This window comes from Dromaius novaehollandiae, chromosome 3 (assembly GCF_036370855.1).
Source record: "Dromaius novaehollandiae isolate bDroNov1 chromosome 3, bDroNov1.hap1, whole genome shotgun sequence".
NCBI classification, from domain to species: Eukaryota; Metazoa; Chordata; class Aves; order Casuariiformes; family Dromaiidae; genus Dromaius; species Dromaius novaehollandiae.
Genome location: NC_088100.1, coordinates 116348018 through 116367933, shown reverse-complemented (window position 1 = coordinate 116367933; position 19916 = coordinate 116348018). Strand labels below are relative to the sequence as shown.

At 45.6% G+C, this 19916-nt stretch overlaps 1 protein-coding gene across 1 annotated transcript; it reads left to right on the top strand.

Annotated features, from left to right (window-relative positions):
* Positions 1-229: 229 nt before the first annotated feature.
* Positions 230-6376, top strand: CD93 (CD93 molecule). Its single transcript, XM_064509897.1, has one exon. It carries the CDS (start codon positions 599-601, stop codon positions 2327-2329), a length of 1731 nt encoding a protein of 576 aa, XP_064365967.1. The 5' UTR covers positions 230-598; the 3' UTR covers positions 2330-6376.
* The last annotated feature ends 13540 nt before the right edge of the window (positions 6377-19916 follow it).

Genomic DNA, 19916 nt, shown 5'->3' with positions numbered 1-19916 from the left:
AAAAAATGCATTGGAAATGTAATGTGTGCATGAGTTACTGCGCCAAATATTCAGTTTCTTTTAGAAGCATGATACTGAGGTATCCCACGACTTTTTTTTCCCCCCTTTTAGCAACAGATGCTTGAAGACTGTAACACCCTATTAGGGATTAGAAAAATTATCTAATGGGTGAGTAAGTAGATTGAGCTGCTACCCCCCCCCCAAAAAAAAAAGAAAAAAAAGCAGGATTCCAGCTAGTTTCTCATACAGAAAAGCAACGTGAGCCAAAATAAAGAAAGCCCCTTAACGGTAAAACATTTAAAATGGGAACTAGAAGCCTTTTTTGCTGAGGGAGAAGTCAAGAAAAAGAGCCAAATATCTCAATAGCGATCAACAAGCTCTGAGTAACAGAAATACGCTACAGGAAACGCTAGTCTCCGGTGATAAATAAGAGACCCAGCGGCACAGGATGCATGCGGGGCGAGCTCCTGGGGCTGCAGGGATGTGAGCGGCACACAGGCTGTCCTTGCCTGAGCGGCACGGGCGGACGTGCAGCCCGCAGGGGAGCACCGTGGCAGCCCCGGCCCCGCCGCTCCTGCCGGGGCTGAGCAGAGGAGGCATGGCCATCGTCCCGCCGCCAGCCCTGCTGCTGCTGCTGTCCCCGGCCCTCTTCTGGGGGGCGCCGGGCTGTGCGGCGGAGCGTGCCGAGGTCCTCTGCGCCGGGGCAGCCTGCTACACCCTGCACCGGGACCAGCTGGCTTGGAGCAGCGCCCAGAAGAGGTGCCAGAACAACGGGGGCAACCTGGCCACCATCAGAAGCCTGGAGGAGGCCCAGCACATCCAGGAGCTGCTGGGCAGGAGCCAGGCGGGGGCTGGCTGGCAGGGCAACGTGTGGATCGGGCTCTCCCTGGAGAAAGGCAAGTGTGTGCAGTCCCACGACCCGCTGCGGGGCTTCACCTGGGCCGGCGGTGGCAAGAAGACCAACTACTCGGCATGGCTGGCTGAGCCCCATACCACCTGCCTGAGCCACCGCTGCGCCAGCCTGCAGCCGGCGGCGCCCTCCTCGCCTGCCGGCTGGGCCGACGGCCCCTGCCGAGCCCCGCTGCCAGGCTACGTGTGCAAGTTCAGCTTCCAGGGCATGTGCGGGCCGCTGGCGCTGGCCGGCCCGGGCACCGTGACCTACACGACGCCGTTCGGGGTGGAGAGCGAGCGGCTGGCGGCGGCGCCCTTCGGCACGCTGGCGCAGGTGACGTGCGGGGCGGGCGGGGGGGCGCAGCAGTTCGCGTTGTGCAAGGAGCAGCAGCCGGCGGGGGGCTTCGCCTGGAACCACCGGGGGCCGCTCTGCGCCCTTGGCTGTGCCCACCGCAACGGCGGCTGCGAGCAGGAGTGCGTGGAGGCGGAGCGGGGGGCCCCGCCGCGCTGCGCCTGCCACCCCGGCTACGTGCTGGCCCCTGACCTGGTGTCGTGCGCGCCCGCCGACGGCTGCGACCCCAACCCCTGCGAGGGGCCGTGCCACCGCCGCCCCGCCGGCGGCTTTGAGTGCGGCTGCGCAGCTGGCTACACGCTGGCGCCCGACGGGCGGCGCTGCCTCGACGTGGACGAGTGCCTGGGGCAGCCGTGCCACCAGGAGTGCCACAACGCGCCCGGCAGCTTCGCCTGCACCTGCCGCCCGGGCTACGAGCCCGAGGCGCCCGGCTCTCCACGCTGCCGTGACATCGACGAGTGCGCTGCCGGCGCTGCTGCCTGCCCCCAGCTCTGCCTCAACGTGCCTGGCTCCTACCTCTGTGCCTGCAGGCCGGGCTACCAGCGGGACGCCCGGCAGGAGGCCTGCGTGGACGTGGACGAGTGCCTGCGGGACCCCTGCCCCGGCACCTGCCTCAACGTGCCCGGCTCCTTCCGCTGCACCTGCCCACCAGGCTTCGTGCCGGCGGCAGACGGTGGCACCTGCCATCCTGACCCTACCCACACAGAGGGGCCAGCGGGGGCCTCCCAGCCCACGCGCCTGCTGGCAGCCACCCTGCCCGAGCGGCCTCCAGGCTCCTCAGCACAGCCCACTGCCACCTCCACCACCACCGCCACCACCTCCACCACCGCCTCCACCACCGCCTCCGCGGGGCTGGGGGCTGCGCATGACGCCGAGCACACCACTGACGGCCCCAAGCTGCTCCTCTACTACATCCTGGGCAGCCTCGTGGCCATCCTGCTGCTGATGGCTTTTGCCCTGGCCTTGCTGGCCTACAGGAGGAGGAAGGCCAAGGAGGAGAAGCAGCAAGCCAAAAGCGCGGCAGATGACTACTGCTGGATGCCCGAGCAGGCGGAGAGCAGAGCGGCTGGCAGCGAGTTCAGGTGAACGCTGGGGCTGCAGGCAGGCCGTGGAGCTCCCAGCGCCCGCGGTGGCACCTCCAAAGGGTCTCACAGGGGAAAATGCGAAGCTGCAAGCAGCAGAGAGCATTTTGTGTGTCCTCATTTTAAAAAAAGGGGGGGGGGGGGTTGAGGGGTGGTGGTGCTGTCTCTTTAATGCAGTTTTGGATGCCTTCATGTTTGAGAGCCTATCTTGGATCTTCTTGCTGTGAGAGACCTGCTGTTTCCCAAGGCAGGCACTCAGCCCTTTGTGAAGAGACCCGCTGAAGCCCCAGGTGCACAGCCCTCACGGCAGCCCAGGCTATTCCTTACCTCGGAGGGGCTAAATATGATTACATATGATTTATAACCCTGCTGCCACTCTTTGAAGTGAAAAGTTAAGGAGGAAGCAGTTGCTTCCTGAGCGGTTTAGGAACTACAAGATTTAAAAGTGATGGGGTTTAAGTTACCTGCACTGGCTGCTCCTCAAGCCTGCAAAATGTCACAGTTCTGAAAAATAGCAAATGACTAGTATTTACTTAGTTTCTTAAAGGAAAACAGTTCATTTCATTTTTCATTTGAGCTCCCCGACCTGTATTTAAAATGCAAACATGCAAAAGAAACAATTCTCCCCCTTCTCCTCCCCCCACGCGATTCTTTGTCAGCTCAACAGAAATGTTAGTGTTTCCCCTTTGCCTTCATGGAATCAGATTATCTACCACAGCCCTAATTTTCACCTTGCTTTCCTTGAAATTGGTTTCAAAACCTTACTTATTTCACTAGGGCAAGATCTGATTATCTGCAGTCATAAGCATTTTTTTTAAGTTGTTATACCACGGAGCTAATTAAATAATTAAATAAAGAGCTTTAGAACTACAGCAACAGAACACTTGTGCACATGAGCAGAAATAAGATTAGTAGAGCTAATCATCCCTGCAAAATTACTCAGATCCATTCATTTGCAAGGCTGGAACCTAGGCAATTCTGCTAAATTCTGGGAAGTTAGATAATGATGCTTCTCAGAACTACTGACAAAGCAGGAAGGAAACCCCAAGTACAGCTTTGTGCTATCTACCTAATAAAGGCACTAAAACCTGTAAGAATGAGATCTTAATGCATCACATTGAGCTCATAGGTACATAGCGTGCATGAAAATTGTTGAATTAAGCCTTTTGTGTAAGTAGCCAAGACAGAGAATATGCAGTAAAAAGGTATGAAAAAGTGTGTTCAGGAAGAATTGTCCATTTATTTCCCATGTATTCAGAACTGAGCCACTTGAAAAATGCAGAAAACAATCCTCTCCAAATACAGTCAAATGAAAGACCAAACTCTTCTTGTTGCATCATGTTTTTGGTAGGCTCCCCTCCCAATTGCTTGGGTTACACTTGCATGGGGTCCAGGTTGAGTGTATTTTTCATCCATTCCGCCCCCCCTCCCCACTGGATGTAGCATGTTTGCTAACTACCGAAATTTAAACATCCCCTTCAGAACAATATGCTTTCTCAGGGTGAAGTTGGTCCCCAGTCTTCATTTGGGTGCTGCAGAGCAGAGGAAGATAAGTCACTTTGCATGTGGCAAGTGAAGGCCACAGTCTCAGCCTTAGCACTCATTCCCTGGGAAGCAGCAAGGATGGGGAGATGATGCCTTCATCCTTACCTCTACCTGCCAGCTCACAGGGAAACTGGGGGAGCTGGCTACATCATTTTAAAGGCTTGAATGTTGCATTTCTGCCAGTAATCCTGTCCGTTTCAGTGGGACACTAGATTCAAGCAAACACCCTCTCACCAGAGCGGGCCAGGCAGGAGGAAGGAGTCACAGTCTGAACCGATGGTACAGCCTATATACAGAGAACAGGAAGATTTTACCTCACGCATGTCTCTTGCTCGTGCTGTGCTTTCCTAGGGGTCAAATTGCTGACGTTCCCTTGGAAGAGAGGGAATCCTGTAGGTTGAAAGTTGGTCTCAACAGAGCACCAACATTACAGCAAAAATCTGCTTGGATAGAACAACAGGGGCTTTTTCCATCTCGGGGATACCAGGTTAAAAGGTCTACCAAGAGGGCTTCATTTGCTTAGAAACCTCATGCAGGTTTGCAACCTTGATCTATTTATAGATGTTTTAGATATTCTGGGAATAAACTGCATTGTGCTGTGCTAACCTGTATGTGCTTTTGCACAGACTAAGGGCTGGGAAAGCTATTGTTAATGTGCTCTGCAAACTTCCCTGGAAGCTGGACTGGACCTAGGAAAGTACATGAAACAGTGGCACTTTGTATACAGAAGTCCCTGATTTTGGTGACATTACTGCAATTTTAAAAGCCAGCAAATCAAAAAAAAGTTAAACCCAGTAGGCGATAATATGGTTTGTAGGTACTTAGCTTTTGGAGAGCTGTTTATTCAGCTGTTTCTGAAAAGGAAGTCTCTTTTTAAACTGTTTCACAGTGAGAACCACCCCAAAATCAAGATGGAGTGTAGGGGCCATTCCTGTTTCCAGTCAAAACAGTGCCAGTTTCATTATTTACTGCAGTAAACCAAAGCTATACAAGGCAAAAAGGTGCTAGAAAGAACGGGCATGTTATTTGAAGGGTACATAAGTTCCCTGAAATTTCTACTGTTTTTATTGTGTACTTGAGGCTTAAATTGTGACAGCAATGGGAACTGAACACAAAAGAGTTTGCTGTGGGCAGCAGCCTACATCCTGTTCTTCAGTATGTGGAGGAAAACCCTTTCCTGCTTTTTTTCCCTTCATTTCTCCATTGTAAAATTAAAAAAAAAAAACAGGAAAATGTAGCTTCTAGCTGATATAAATGTTCTGTTCATGCTTCCTTTTCTCTGCACAGTAGCTTGAAGAAGCTGTGAATTTCACAGTGGCATTTTTGGAATTCCCACAGAAAATTCATAGCATTTCTTTGTTATGACAACAAGCCAGCAGAGCATTTTGAATACATGAATAAATTAAGCAAATGAGCAATCCTACTAAAATCTGTGGGACAACCTACATGTGTAAAATTCTGCCCATACTGAAGGGCTATGGTGCCTCAGGGTCTGTATGGGGGGAAAAGCCATCATACCAATGTGCCTCACACTTCAGGGAATACTTGGTTTGCTTTATCAAAAGCTAAGGCATTTTCAAAATGCTTATAGTCTTAGGAGTTTTTCTGACATATTTTTCAGTTAAGAGATCAATTAATTTCCATATTAATTCTTTTATTCCACCATGAAGAAGGGAAAAGGAAGCATAAGTACAGGCTTACAGTTGGTAAAGGTCTGAGAGCTATTATTTATTCCAGAAATGCGTCAGTAAAACTTACAAGCCTATTTTCTCTTGTGACCTTTGTGTATTCTGCTGTGTGTACCGTAGAGTATTACAAATGGAGTAATGTAGTCAGTTAAGCCTAGAGAAGACACTAATTTGTACCTAGGTTTAGTTTAGGTTTGATCTTGTGGAATTGTTGGTGGAATTACACCAGAATAAACTCATAGCTTACTTTCTTGTTGCCATGAACATAGCAGGAACATTTTGATACATGTCATGATTTGGGTGTTATCTAGGGCCCCGTGAATACAATGGGCTAAAGCAAATAGGAACAGCTTCAGACAATTTGGTACACCTGACTTAAAGTTAGGAGAGACAGGATATTCATCCTTGCCCACGGTGGATTTACTGTGTTGCCCTGGGCAGCTACCTCTTTGCTTCCCATTCCTTACATATGAGGTTCCATATTCCATACATATAAGAGACGTAATTACAAGCGAGACCTGTAATTGTCTTTCCATCGACCTGTCAGGACTGGCTAGCTAACACATCTGAAATGCTTCGAACATATCGACTGGTTTGTAAGCATAAAGCATTATATTTTTATGCTCCAAATTTAAAACTTTCTTCGTCCTTCATGAGAGTTGCCTCTATCAGTACTGACGGATACTGTGCCATGCTGCAATGGCACAATACAACCACCTTACCATTGCTTTAAACTAAAAGAATAAGGTTATCTCAAACTTTGAATAACACTGTATGTTGCTTTTCTGATGAAACTAATAAAATCTAAAGAAAATGTATCGTTAATGATTTTTAATATACACCATGTCAATATCAATTGATTCGGTATACGTAAATTTTGTATTTCTTACAGTCTGTTTTTTCTCTAATCAAGGAGATACCCTGAAGATTTTCTGAGGATTTTAATCATGATAAAACTCAGTTTAGGAAGGAAAAGGCAAGTAGAAATGCTTGCTAAAGCACTGATCTCTGAATTTGTTTAAAATCTATTTAATACTGTGACTTAGGAGCAAACAAGTCTATTTTTAGGTCAATACCTTTCTTCACTGTTGCTTTGCTAAACCATGCACTAGATGACTGGATACTACAGGGCACAACAAATGGAAGACAGACATGTCTCACTGTATGGGGTCACACCATTAATCTTTGTTTCTTTCTTGAAACTGTAGTCTATACATGGAGGTGATGGCAGGCCCTCCCTGCCCAGCCCAAGAACTGCAAGTTGTCCCTATTAAAAGCCTGTCTCCAGTGTTAGAAATCAAATGGCCATGGAAACTGGACAAAGTATCCATCCTCTCAATGTGATGTGACCAGCTGTTTTTTCTTTTCCCCTGTCTAAATTTGAACCAAAAAAGAAAAGTTTTTGCTAAAATACCAACTTTGATTTCTGAGGGACAAAAATAACTCAGTTCATTTTTAACATGTACAATTGGCTTATAACTCCTACCCCCTCCCCCAACGTATTTTTAAACAGCAACGGAAAAAACCCTTTCCTGAAGAAAGCAAACTTTTCTCAGGCAAGCATTTTGTTGAAGAGGCAGATAACTGTCAGGAACTAGATAAGTGGAAGATTTCTGAGCAGCCCTTTTGCAGTGTACCTCTTGCAAGGCAGAGGTTAGGCCCTTAGTCTGGACAGTGCTGATGCACCATCTTACGCTATCACTACTCATCCTATGTGCAATGTAGTCGACAGGATCTCAGCCCACCAAGCTGCCAGAAGTCACCCTTCGTAGTTGTCTTTATACTGATAGAGTTGGGCTTCGGGTGGTATCAAGGCATAGTTGACCTGAGTGAAGGTTATTCACTTCATGTCTACCAAGGCCATGATAAAGGGAAAGGAAAGCCCTGTCCTAGGCCATACAGAGATGTTTACTGAGGCATATCTCCTGTTTCCGTGGGTTTGCGGCCATTGGGATGATATCAGTCAGATCCTAAATCCATAAGCAATCCTGATTTCAACATAGCTCTGTATGAAGGCAGAAATCAGCTTTTCTGGCTCTGATCAGTGACAGAGCAGAGCAGCCACTGGATGCTTTAAAACTGCAAGACTGATGGTGGCTAGAGCTGTCTCCACAACATGTACCACCAAAGAAAGGCCATGCAGGGTAAATTCTCACAAAGACTGGAAAACACCTCAGCAACACAAAGAACCACTTAATGTTGCCCATATTAATGCCACTGCAATGGCATTTGTGTGGCTTTTTATTAATCTTCGACGTTTTTCTTAAATAGTGTTTAAAAAAACCCAAACAAACAAAAAGAAGGATGTGACATCTAGGGACAGATGGATGTTCAGTGTCTGCACACATCAAAATACAAAGAGCATTTTCAGATTTGTTCTGGCTACTCGTGGGAATGGCCACATGAAGATTATGCACCATCCATGCTAAACTTAGCAGCAGAGTCTGTTCATGGAGGTGGGAAGGATCCTCTGCTGAGTTAAGCAGCTGAGGAAAGTGGGAAGATGATTATATTGCAGTAGGAACAGCAGCGTGATGACAGAGAGCTGCGATCCAATAGCACTCACAGCCTGTGTGTGGTGAGAGACTCATCAATCTGCTGCTGTCATTAATCCTATTTATTTTGTGTTGCTGAGGGACTGGCTGAGATTGGTACATACTGCATGTGCACAGAGGAAGTTGAGTTCCTCCTAGAAGACCCTCAAGTCTAACTCAATAAACCAAAACAAAGGAGTGCAATATGGTGATTTATCCACACTTCCAATTTACCCCAGTGTTTCTGAGCTAGGAACCCAACTCCGGGACACCCTTCCTGGGTGCTGACCACATGCCCCACTCCAAAGCAGCAGCAATGTTCCTCTGTGACTGACAAAAATATATATATATATATGCTTTCAGTCCTACTCACGCTCTCTTTTGCCAGCCTGACCACTGCAAAGAGATGTGAGTGGCCAGGTCCTGCAGCTACCCAATTTGGAGGGCTTCTGCCATCCTCCCTGCAGCAAAGCAAAGCACCCTGTCTCCTAAATGGTGGCACAGCAGCAGCAAGATGGATCTCCAGCGACTGCTGAGCTAGGGCAGGCAGGAGGAAGGATTCAACAATTTGAGCTCTGCTTGTTCAGCTTTTCTCCACCTTCTCCAAAGCAAACACTGCAAGCGCCATGTGAGTATCCTACGGGACCATTCCAGACCATGCAGACATCATACCAAGTCCTTTGAAGTTAGTGGAGTTTGGGCCCATGCGGATTATTTTGGCTATGACTTCTCACCACACTGAGGTATCATGTCTTTGGTTGGTGACATCTGTGGCCCTGCAAGTGCCACGGGGCAGTTCAAAAGGTCAGGTATATATTTTTTCCCCTTTTGTAGGAAAGGTGCTGCAGGGAAACAGAGGAATTTAGAGAAAAGGTATTGAGTAATGTTAAAATATAATCTACCATGCTCCTCATTTCAAATCCCACAAAGAATCAGACACTGCAAAAACAAATGCTTTAAATATCTGCTCATTTCCTCTTTATCTTATTTTTATCTTCTAAATATTTCTTGGCATTTGGTTCTCTCAAGTCCTTTCAAGGCTGGTAAGTGAAGTTAACGTCTCGCCAAGTAGATTTCAGCACTACCGGTGACAATGCGACAGAGAAAAAGAGTCAACTACTACAGAGAAAAGATCAAGCTTTCTTAATGAAAAATCCAGAAAACCTCCCAGGTGACTAAGCTGTTGTGCAAAGGCATGTGTTGGAGATGATGTAGGGTTCAACAGTAGGCTCATGGAAAAAGATAATAGTCTAATCCCCCCCCTCCCCCCCCCCCAAAAAAAAGCAAACCTTGCAGTATTTTCCCTGTCAGGGCTTGAAAAGGATAGGTTTGCATGGATGAACACGGATGAATTAAAAAGCCTCTCCCTCCTTTGCAAACTGAGCTTCACATGAGCCTTCATTTACAGAATATACCAATTAATTTACTAAAATCGCTTAGGGCATGGGCACAGTGGCATAATAGCATAGTGGCACAAAAAGATAGCCATTTATTCCTGATGACTGTTTCGACCACCAAGACACTTAACACGAGTAAGGCAGATTTTCAGCCTGACCTCTCTGAGGCTGGATCCACAGCCTGAAGCCAGCCCTGCACCCCTGCTCAGGTGGAGGACGCACGTCCCGAGCTAGCAGTCCAACGCAGGCCCTCTGCCATCACGCCGAGAGGGACAAATATGTCTGATTTGCAACTGCCACCCAATTCTCTCCTATAGTTCCTTATTTTATTTACAGTCAGGGCAGCTCAGGTCCATTCCCTGCGCACACAGCTCAGATCCTCACAAATGGGCCCCCAAGGATGTCCCATAGAGTGCTTGCAGATTCTTGTATCAGCGTTACAAATACTGGGAAAGCTTATGGATCTTCTAGACATTGTATCTTTTTGCTAAATGGTTCAGATATGGGGTGATTCCAAACAGAAGTAATGTTGCCAGAAGGTAAAGAAGACAATGGGAGGGATAATTCATGCTCTCACCAATGCCAGATCGGTTCAAAGATCCTGAGGTTTTAATCCCTGTGGGAAACAGCACTTACTATTTTTCCTGTTATTAACCCAATAATTAACATAAAACTATGAACTAGAGGAAATATATCAGACATGCTTGCTTGGAGGACCTAATTCAGTCCTATCAAAATTTGGTGGTGATCTGCAAAGACAGGCACATTGTTTTGTTGTCTTATAAAACAGTAAACAGCTTATTGCTTTGTAAACGGGCCTTTTTGGTAGTGGTTTTGCTTTGAACAGGAATACTGCACTTTATGAAAGCTGGCTAGGCTTTGATTATCCCTGTTATTGGCCTGGGGAGGGAGGGGCAGGGAGAGGGGGAAGGTTTTGGGTGAAGCCTGTCCTATTGAGATGATTAAAATAAACTTCAGAGCAAAGAAATTCAGGAGCCCTGGGTCTTAGCCTATAGGAAAGAAATACCGGTTCTTTCCCTGAAAAAGCAATGGCTGCATGTGCTAATCCTATACAGAGGCAAGAAGTGTTGTTGTAAGTTAAAGTCAACCACTTTGAACCTGGTACATTCATTTGCTCTTTACAGCCCCTTTTTGTTGCTGGGAGCAAGGCACAGGACAAGCTTAGCATGTCTTCCCACGATTCATACAAACATGACCTGGCAGGAAGGCGGCAGAAACGACAGTACCTCTCCTACAGTCTTTCTGGAGAAGGAAAATTCACTGCTCTCAGATGCTATTTTCTGTATCTGCATTGAAAATTACAGCTATAACATGCTATCAGGATGTGAACATATCTGTGGAGAAAGCCTCTTACTTTTCCTGTCATAACAAGGGAGAAAGCTCCCTCACCACATGACATGACTGCCACAGTCCTGCCTTCTCCAGAGATGTTTCAAGCAAAAAAAAAAAAAACCCTTGAGATGCATCAGCAATATCAAGAGCCCTTATTCAGGCAAAATTTCATTAAGCAGCACTTTTAATTAATATGCAGCCTATCAAACGTACTCACTGCAGATTTGTCCAGCTTACCCATAGCATTGGCACCCCTTTGCAGAGCCCTTTGCATTGCTTTGGAGTATGGGTTTGGCCATAATTGCAGCCAGCTGACCTAAAAGTGCCTAGTTCAAAAGCTCTCGGGCTGCTCTGATATCCAAAATAGGAAGTCCTCAGGAGGCTGAGTGTTTATTTGTGACAGGACACAAAGAGTGTAATAATAAGTTATATCATTTTTGCAGTTGCTGTTACGGCAGTTTTGGAGAATGCTTTGCATCCTGCAGAACAGTTATAAGTCCTAGTGATGTACTCCACTCTCACTGTAAGATGCTAAAATCTGTTTAATAAAGCTTTATCAGTGTAAAAAGACTAGAAAAGTGAAACAACATGAAAGAGACTTGAAACAGATGAGAGTTAAGTCTTATTTTTGCATATATATATATATGGGTGTGCTTCTCATTTAAGTCTGCAGTACCACTCTGATCATTTGTATTCCTCTATCTGGCAAAACAAAGTCTGAAAACATTTCAGTTTAGGGCATGCTGATGTTCTTCGTCCTGCACTTTCTGGCCTTGTTATACTTTTATTTTTTTCCTTATAACGGCAGTAAACTTACCATTTCAGCTTTGTCTCATAGAAACAGCAGGCCCTTGAGTGGCTGCTAAAAAACTGAAGCTGGCCTCCTTTGTAAAAGCAGCCACCGGGGCTGGAAGAATATGGGGATTCAGATGACCTTTGACAAGAAAGCCTGGTGCAGCATAGTGAAATTCGCCTTTTTTTTTGCTGGGGATTTCCTGAGCAGAAGTATATATATATGTGTATGTGTTAAGTCTAGTATGGACCAAGTGTTTTGGCTTTATTGCACATATAGAGAATAAATGGCATCGGATACACCCAGCTGGTTGTATGGGCAGTCAGAATAGCCCAGGCTTGCAGAGCTCCTGTGTGCACAGACTGCCCCAGCCAGTGACCATTTGTCCAGAACTTCTGCATGTCTTGTTGGACCTACTGTTCTTATCAAGCTGATGGACACCAAGTGATCCTAAGCAGATCATCGAAATCCTCCCCTTCTTCCTTGTCAGGATTTTTGGATAGAAAAAAAGGGCATATCTGGCTGTATGGGAGACCTAAATTCACAGCATGCATAGGAATGCTAGTAGAGTGTGCTGCGTTTTCCAGAGGCCACTTAGCACCCTCACAGGATGTGGGCTGGTGCAGGTTTATCTTCTGTTTGTGTCTACAGCCTCCTTCCTTCTCTCTCTAGTCCACTGTGCAGCCCTTTGCACCTCCGCACAGCAGGCAGCCCACTTTGGCACTGCAGTGCACCAAGGAAGAACAGCAAAATAGCTGAGGTTGGAGGCAAGACAAGGAAGAAATAGGAGGTTTCATGGGCTGAGCCCATCTCTTAACCTCATTTGATAGGCAACTTGATGATAAATGCCAGGAAATGCTGACAGAACTATGTATTAAGTTTTTCTCTGTGGCCCATCATCTTCCCAAAAGTATGGGGAAGCCGAGTACAGGACTCTCTTGGCACCCTTATAAAATCCCTGTTTGAACATGTGTGTTGTAGATGCCTACAAAGTTCACTACGGAGGAGCTCATCAGAAATTCCCAGGGGACTGTGTTATATGTGGTGTTGTTTCTCTGATTTTGCATGTCAGAAATCATGCAATTGTCTTTGAAAAAAAAGGGTGAAAGTAGGTAAGACTGTGGGGGTTTGTTTCCCATTTATCATTTGAATATGTGGAGTCCATGTTTTCAAGCTTCTTTCTCTAGTGACAGAACTGTGCTAGGGTTTAAATGCAAGCTGAGCTTCTCATCAATAAACACAAAAAAGGAGTTGGGAGGCCTTTAGAAAAATGACAAATGTCACAAGATTAGCAACAGTAGTCCGTGCGATAACAGAAAGCCTTGCAAGGGGTATAAGCCAAGCTGTGTAAATTAAGGCTGTTTTATTAAACAATAAAAGTCTCTTGCTATATTTTGGAGCTGTCTTTGAATCTGCATGAGAAAAGATTCTCATGCAACTCTCTCTTAGTGTCCAGCATGCTTTTCTGGCTTAATTTTTTTTCCACGTTTGCTTTGACAAGATGCAGGGAGACCACAGGTTAAACTGGATGTGCATCTTTAATGATCCTAAATGGGATTTTGCATATATCATGCATGCTTGGAAAGCATGTATCTATTATTTGGATAGCCTGGTTTTAATTTTTTAATTTATAACATAACAATTTAATATTAAAAAAGAATGTTACGTATAATTATTAGCATTCTAATATTATCAAGCTTGCTTTCAAAATCAAACAAAGAGGCAGACAAAATCCTTGACAAATACCCCCCACAATCAAAGGTCAAAGGAAGCGATTTGAAATATCCACTGTTAGCATTCCTTTGGTGTAAGGATGACAATGGCATTTCAGATAACTCAGACTAAAATAAAATGAAAGGTCTTTCTTCTGTTATCACAATGGACAGCTGGTAATGTCTTGCAATAACTTTTTAAACTGCAGAGAAGCATGATTAATCAACTTTTATAAAGGAAAAGAAGTAAGTCAGCAGGAAAAGCATTTCTGTATCTGACTCAGCCTGAGAGCCACATGAACAAATGGAGACAGTGGTTTGAGGCAACAGAGGGTGAAGATCATCAGAACACAAAAAATTATTAAAACATGGTTAATCTGATTTCTTTTGTCCTGATTATGTTTTCTTTCTATTGGCAAGATCAACCCTGCAAATTGTCTGCAAAGCAAAGACTTTTGTGGGAGAATCCCACACCTCACAATTCTGAGGGAAATTGTTGTTTGATAATGCTATATTTTTCTTGGAAATTTTTGAAATATTTTTCATCATGCTGGCTTGAAAAGGAAATTTATAACTGTTTTATAATTGCTTAAAAAAAAGCGAACTGAAATCTACTGATATTTTTTATTTTCCACTGACCACATTCTGTATTCTTACTTTTTCAGTTGTTGTTTTCCCTGACATTTCCCACTTTATTTTGCTGTTTTGTTTCTGAAAACACTGAAAAACAAAAAAATGGGAAGAGAAAATAAAATTCTGAGGAGTGAAAATACAAAACAAAACAAAACAAAATGAAAACTGGAAAACGGAATGTTTTATCTAAGCAAAGAAAGATCGGTGCTACCAAGCCTCGGTGATGATTCTCCTTCATGAAACTTCTCAGAGTGATCTTATTTTGAACATTTTGTGAACTAGCTATGGGTCTGTTCCCTTTCAGGATCACATATGGAGGGTCTAAGTGGATGAAAGAGCTTAGGGGTAACTGAGCTTTTGTTGAATAAGTAATTATATTAAGAGAATGACTGGCATTTGTTCTGACTGAGAAATCCTTTGCAGAATCACTGACAGGTATTAAAGCAATGTATGGTCTAATTTATCCTTTCTTTACAAAGGAATAAATGGTTATGTGAATTTGGAACAAAGGAGGCTCAAAAACTACAGGATGTGTGTGTCACACAGGAAGAGGCGATAACTTTAGGTCAAGGTTAGCTAATCCTGACCTAACCACAGTCTTTGCCCTAGTGTTGACTTCTACTGGAGAAAACGAAGTTGACCTGCATCATAAGGCCATAGCTAGTTCAGGGGTAAGGAACAAATCCTATCCTAATCTTAGCCTTTTTTTCTAATTTGAGTAAATCCATGCTGACGAAATTAAAATGCATAAACATTTCTCTCATTAGATCTGAAATTTTCAAGTGGGTGTAAATTGCTTTGAAAGCTTGTGGAGTATGGGTGAAAAATCTGATTCCTGCCTGTGGAAAATGTAAATTCAATTGCTTTTTTTTAACCTGATGATAAAGTGTAAAATCCTGTTATTTGTCAATGATATTTTTGTTTTTTTCAAAGAAAAAAGTGTAAAAATGAGGACAGTTCCTGGGAAAGCTTTCATTTAACAAAAGGGACGTTTATGTGGAAAAAAGCTGTGGCCAGCCTGACTCAACAGGTACTACTTCAATGGTATCATCAGGACAGTCTAACAGGCGCCAATGTGCACCAACAAAGAGATCTGAGGCAAGCATTCCCTTTGTGCTGTCCCGGGAAGCTTATGCCAGCATTACGCTGGTATAATTACATTTATCAGTGGGGTCACATCAATGTCAGGGCAACAATTGGATAGTGAATCTGGACCAAAAGGGCTGTGCGTCTCCTCGTTGCCACCATCTCCAGCGCAGAGATCTATGTGAGTTAGCCATCCTCCTTGTACCCCCAAGGTGGCAAAATGAGGGATGTGAGCAGAACATCTTCCACCGTCTTTTGATACAATGGGGGTCCACAGTGCCCTGGGCTGTGCTGAAGACAGGTCAGCCCCACTTGGGAGACCTGACTGGTAAAAACTGTCTCCTGAAGCTCTCCAGGAGCAGGTATTCCTGCTCTCTGCCCAACTGCAGAGCTGGAAGTTGCTATAACATTGCTGCGGCCCAGCTGGATATATACTGTTTTGGTAGAAGTCATCAGCTGGCCCAGTTACACAGAAGTCTTACAAGTTAAGGTGATAGCATTTTTGCAAATGCTCGTTTGTTAGTTTCACCATGTGCAATCTTGTGAGAACATGAGCGTTTCCTCTCTGCTAGGAGCTCTTTTACTCTTGGGGAATGAAATACCTGCCTGGGAACTGAAGCTCAGACTTCTGTTCATGGGTTTAAAGAATATTACATAAAGAGACAAGTTTATCTGAGAAAAGAGCTTTCTTCTGTGTCACTGATTTCTTTTATCTGGAGTTGATCACCAAGATGTCTAATTTATGGCATCTCTTATTACAAAGACAGCAAGAAAACACAACACCTGAAGAAAACTTTTGCTCTGCAAAAAGATGAACAGTGTTACTGCTATAGAAATGAATGCATAAATACAACAGGCTTGAAGTACTTCAAGTCAGGAAATCCTCCACAAGCAATGGTCTGGGGAAGGTAAGGGCTGAGGGAAAACAAACCTTTTCAGCAAAGCCTATGTAATAATTAAATGATAAATTTGAATGCTTTGTAGGCCAAATTAGGACCTGTCCATCTCTCCTATGTAGTCTAGGTAGCAAATGGCATTTCCTAATAATTTCTCCTCCCAGAGACAGGATGATGGACAAAGGTGTGAAAAGAGGTCAAAGACAGGAACCAGGGGAGGCATCTGATAAAGAACATGAGCTCTTCATCACTTGTTTGCAGATCACCTAAGAACAGAGTTTAGGGCCATTATTAATTACTATTAGTACTCTTTTCCCCACCTCTTTTTTTTTCCGCAGCAGGAGTCAATACCAGCACCCTCTTGTGAGCTATGTGAACCAGACAGGGCTGGAAAAGGACAAGACATAAGTGAGAGTTTAAGAAAGTAACCTCATTGGAATGAATGAGGTAAAGAAAAACCTGATTTGTTTCTCTGCAGGGGATCCTGAAGGCCAGTTGCTGTGATTGAGCTCTATGGTAAAAGCGTCACTTTCTAAATTGAAGAAAGGATCAACTACCCTTTTATTTGAATGACTCTAGATGCTCTAGAAGCTCTAGATGTTTGTTTTTCATTTTTCTTTTGCTCTTGGGTATGTTCTGATAGTGCAGGTGGGTCCTACAAATGTAAAAACATTGAAAGGAAAAAGTTGCTAAAAGACTATAAGGGAAATTGCTCTGTGGGGAAGGAGGGAACACAGGGAAGGCTTTTGTTTACTGAGTGCACAGTTCACAGGTGCTCTGCGTTGATCACAGCACTATTATATACTGCAAGATTTATTAAAATTTTATACATTTGCTGAAAATGTGATTGTTGTGTAGGCACACAGCATGATAAAATGTTCTGGGAGTGTGGGTTTACTTTGCTAGAAAACCAGAGACAAATCCGACCCGCCATAACTGAAATACATTTTTGCAGTGTGAAACTTGAAAATGTTAGTCCCAGATCTTAACCTGCCAAGCAACAGTGACGTATTTGGCAGCCCTCCGATTCCCCCATAGGAATCAGCGGTCCTTTCCACCTGTCTGTGGAGACCCATCTGCCAGCTCAGGAGACGTTGCGTGCTTGCTGCCGGCACAGCGTACTGGTGCAGAGGTTGTGCAATTCTCTCTGAGTAATCCAAAGGCCAAGCCCATGTCAGCTCTGTTTATTTGGGTAACTAGGAGCTCATATGAAAAGCCCTGAGGATATCCACTCTCCTTGGGCGTCCCGTCTTTCCTCACATCCTCTGCCGTCACGCTGTGAGTTGTAAAGCATAAAGAGATAACGGTGGTCATCCATCACTGCTAACACCAAATCTTTCAAGTAAAAGGAAGCGCTATCCCGAGTCCCTCACTACTACAACAAAAATCAGTAAATCCCCGGGGCACTTTAAAATTTCTTTCCTCTTTGGAGAAAACACAGCTTTTTCCTTAAAGTCTGACTTTGTCCTAAAAGGGCTGATATCCTGACACCTGCAGTCCCTCCACTTTGTGTTTAGCACACAGAAGAGTACCAAGAGCTGCCTTTGCTATACACCTCTCACCCAGAGACACAGACCCGCCTCCTGGAGACATGGAAAGCAGAAACAGAACAGAAAACAGAAAGCAGAGCAGATGCTTTTTCCTCCTGGTGCGGGCAGCCATTGCTGCCTTTGCTCAATTTCAGTCCAGCCTCCCCAAAACTTCCAATCAAATGCCATCTGCTGTCGGAGACGGGAATCACCACGGATTACGGCTGTCCGTGGATAAACGCAGCTGGCGTTTGTTTGCAGCAACGCCACTTCAGAGCAGTGGTTGATCACAAGCCACGTTTTCCCGGGGAATATTCTCCTTGCTGTGGACACTCTCTCCAGCCCACTCACAGCAGCAGCTGCTGAGGAGCAGGGTTGCACCCATGCCCCGATGCTTACCTAACAGTGAGCATCTTGGTTTGCGTTAGGGGCAGGCGACACGTTTAGACTGAAGGCTGAACCAGCCAGCTTCTGCACCAGGAGCAGCGGGACAGCCACCGAGCCCAAGCCGCAGGGTCTGCCAGGAAACCTGAGTGGTTGTGTGGCTGAGTAGGGGGCTGCTTACCACAGCTAAAAGGTAATAGTCTGGAGAGACTGGTACTCAGTGTCAAGGAAAAGGCCCTCTTTCGTCACTGCCTGGCATAAGTAGTCTTCTCTTGGGGCTGGCTGCCTAGCCCAGGTGGTAACAAAGCAGGTTGCCACTGCATCAGAGTTGTCAGCACCTTTGGCTAGGCTGTGGGGAGACCGAGTGTGAATCTTTCTTCTGGCTTTGCCCACTGAAAGCCTGAGAACAGGTTTGCCTCTGCCCTGAATATGGGGACAGGTAGCTTACGAATCTCACTGAAGTTGAGCGGTGACATAAAAACCTAGTGTCTCCATCCTGGGACTGGCATTACTCCCAGTAGTCTAGTTACATAGGGAACTTCAGGGGTGGAAACCCTCAAGTGGAGGATTCCAGGGTCTGCATTTAGATTTCTGTCCCCAAAATGGCATTTCAGTACCCGGGTCCTCTCTGCGGACCTAACACTTCATGAGCCTGGCTCCCTGCAGACCAGCCTCTGCCGCGCAGAACAATGGGGGAATTAATGCCTTCCTGGCTAGCGAGCCTGCGAGGACAGGTTTAATCTCTTCAGCAAATGTTACTGGCTGTGAAAGGTAGATTTGGAAAGGAGGTGTTTCTGAGCATTTCTGAACTTGGGTGGATTCGGGGAAAGTTTGGACCTCAGGGGGCTGCCCTGTATTCAGGAGGAGGATGTAGTAACCTGAAGTGTTGCCCTGAAGGAACGGAAAAAAAGAGCCCCTTTTACTGTGCCCTTCCCAACTCTCCTCGTCTTCCACCAAAACTATCCCTTTACACACCCTGGTGTGGCCCTATTTGGAAACACCACTTCTGCTGTAAGGGAAGGACTGAACTAAACACTGAGAGAAACAAAAGCAAGTGATGGGAAGAGGCAAATGAACAAACATGGCCATTTACTCTCTGGGTCCTGATCTTTGCTGCATCGAAGGTATGAAACTAAGAGGCTTGTCTTAACGCTTTTGTTATTACATGGTCAATAGAGTTGTCCTTCACCAGGACATGTTGCTCCCTCCCCCAGAGAGAGGAGTTCTTAGCTAGAAGACATTCAGGGACACCAAAACTGAGCGTTGGCTAAAAAACAGGTCTACCTCCCCAGTTCTGCCACAAGCTTCCTTGCTGCACACCCTTGAACTGACCACTTAACCTCTCAGTGCCTCAGTTTCCCTGTTTGTCACAGTAGTGGTTGTAGGCCCTCTGTGCAGGATTACAGAAAAGTGACCTCAGTCCTGTTCTGGCAATGTGCTACATGAAATGCTGCTTGTTAATCAGGTCCGAGAAACGCTCAGAGCACAGCAGTATTTTACATGCTCTGATGGGAACTGAGCTGGCTGTGCATTCCCTGCAAAGGCAGCTGCAAGACACCTGGCCTGAGAAGCTGGCGTGGAAGAAGAAAACTGATGGACAGGAACGGGTTATGTTCAAGGAACATTTGCTCTTTTCTTTTCCATGGGTCATAACTGTGGAATTGAAAAGCAGCCTCCCTTGGAGGGAACAAAAATAACTAATGTGAAATCAAGACACTGCAAAATGAAGCTCCAAGAGAGGTAACATGAACAGTGGTGTTTAAGCTAGAAGAGACCGACAGACCATAGGTCTGACCTTGGCATGCCATGGCATCCCAAATGGCAAACTTACTCGAATCACTTGTTAGGCTGCCATCGTAGCTGCTATTATCACTAGCTTGTCTCAGCTTCCTGGACTACGTAGCCTCTGGGCTGTCGCTGACTGCGGTAAGAATTGCTGCTTGTACCAAGAGCAGCATACAACAGGTCTGTAAGCACCTGGATGGCCTTACCACCCAGGTAAGAAACCAGGCTGGGCTTTGGATGGCCTGATATCACTCCC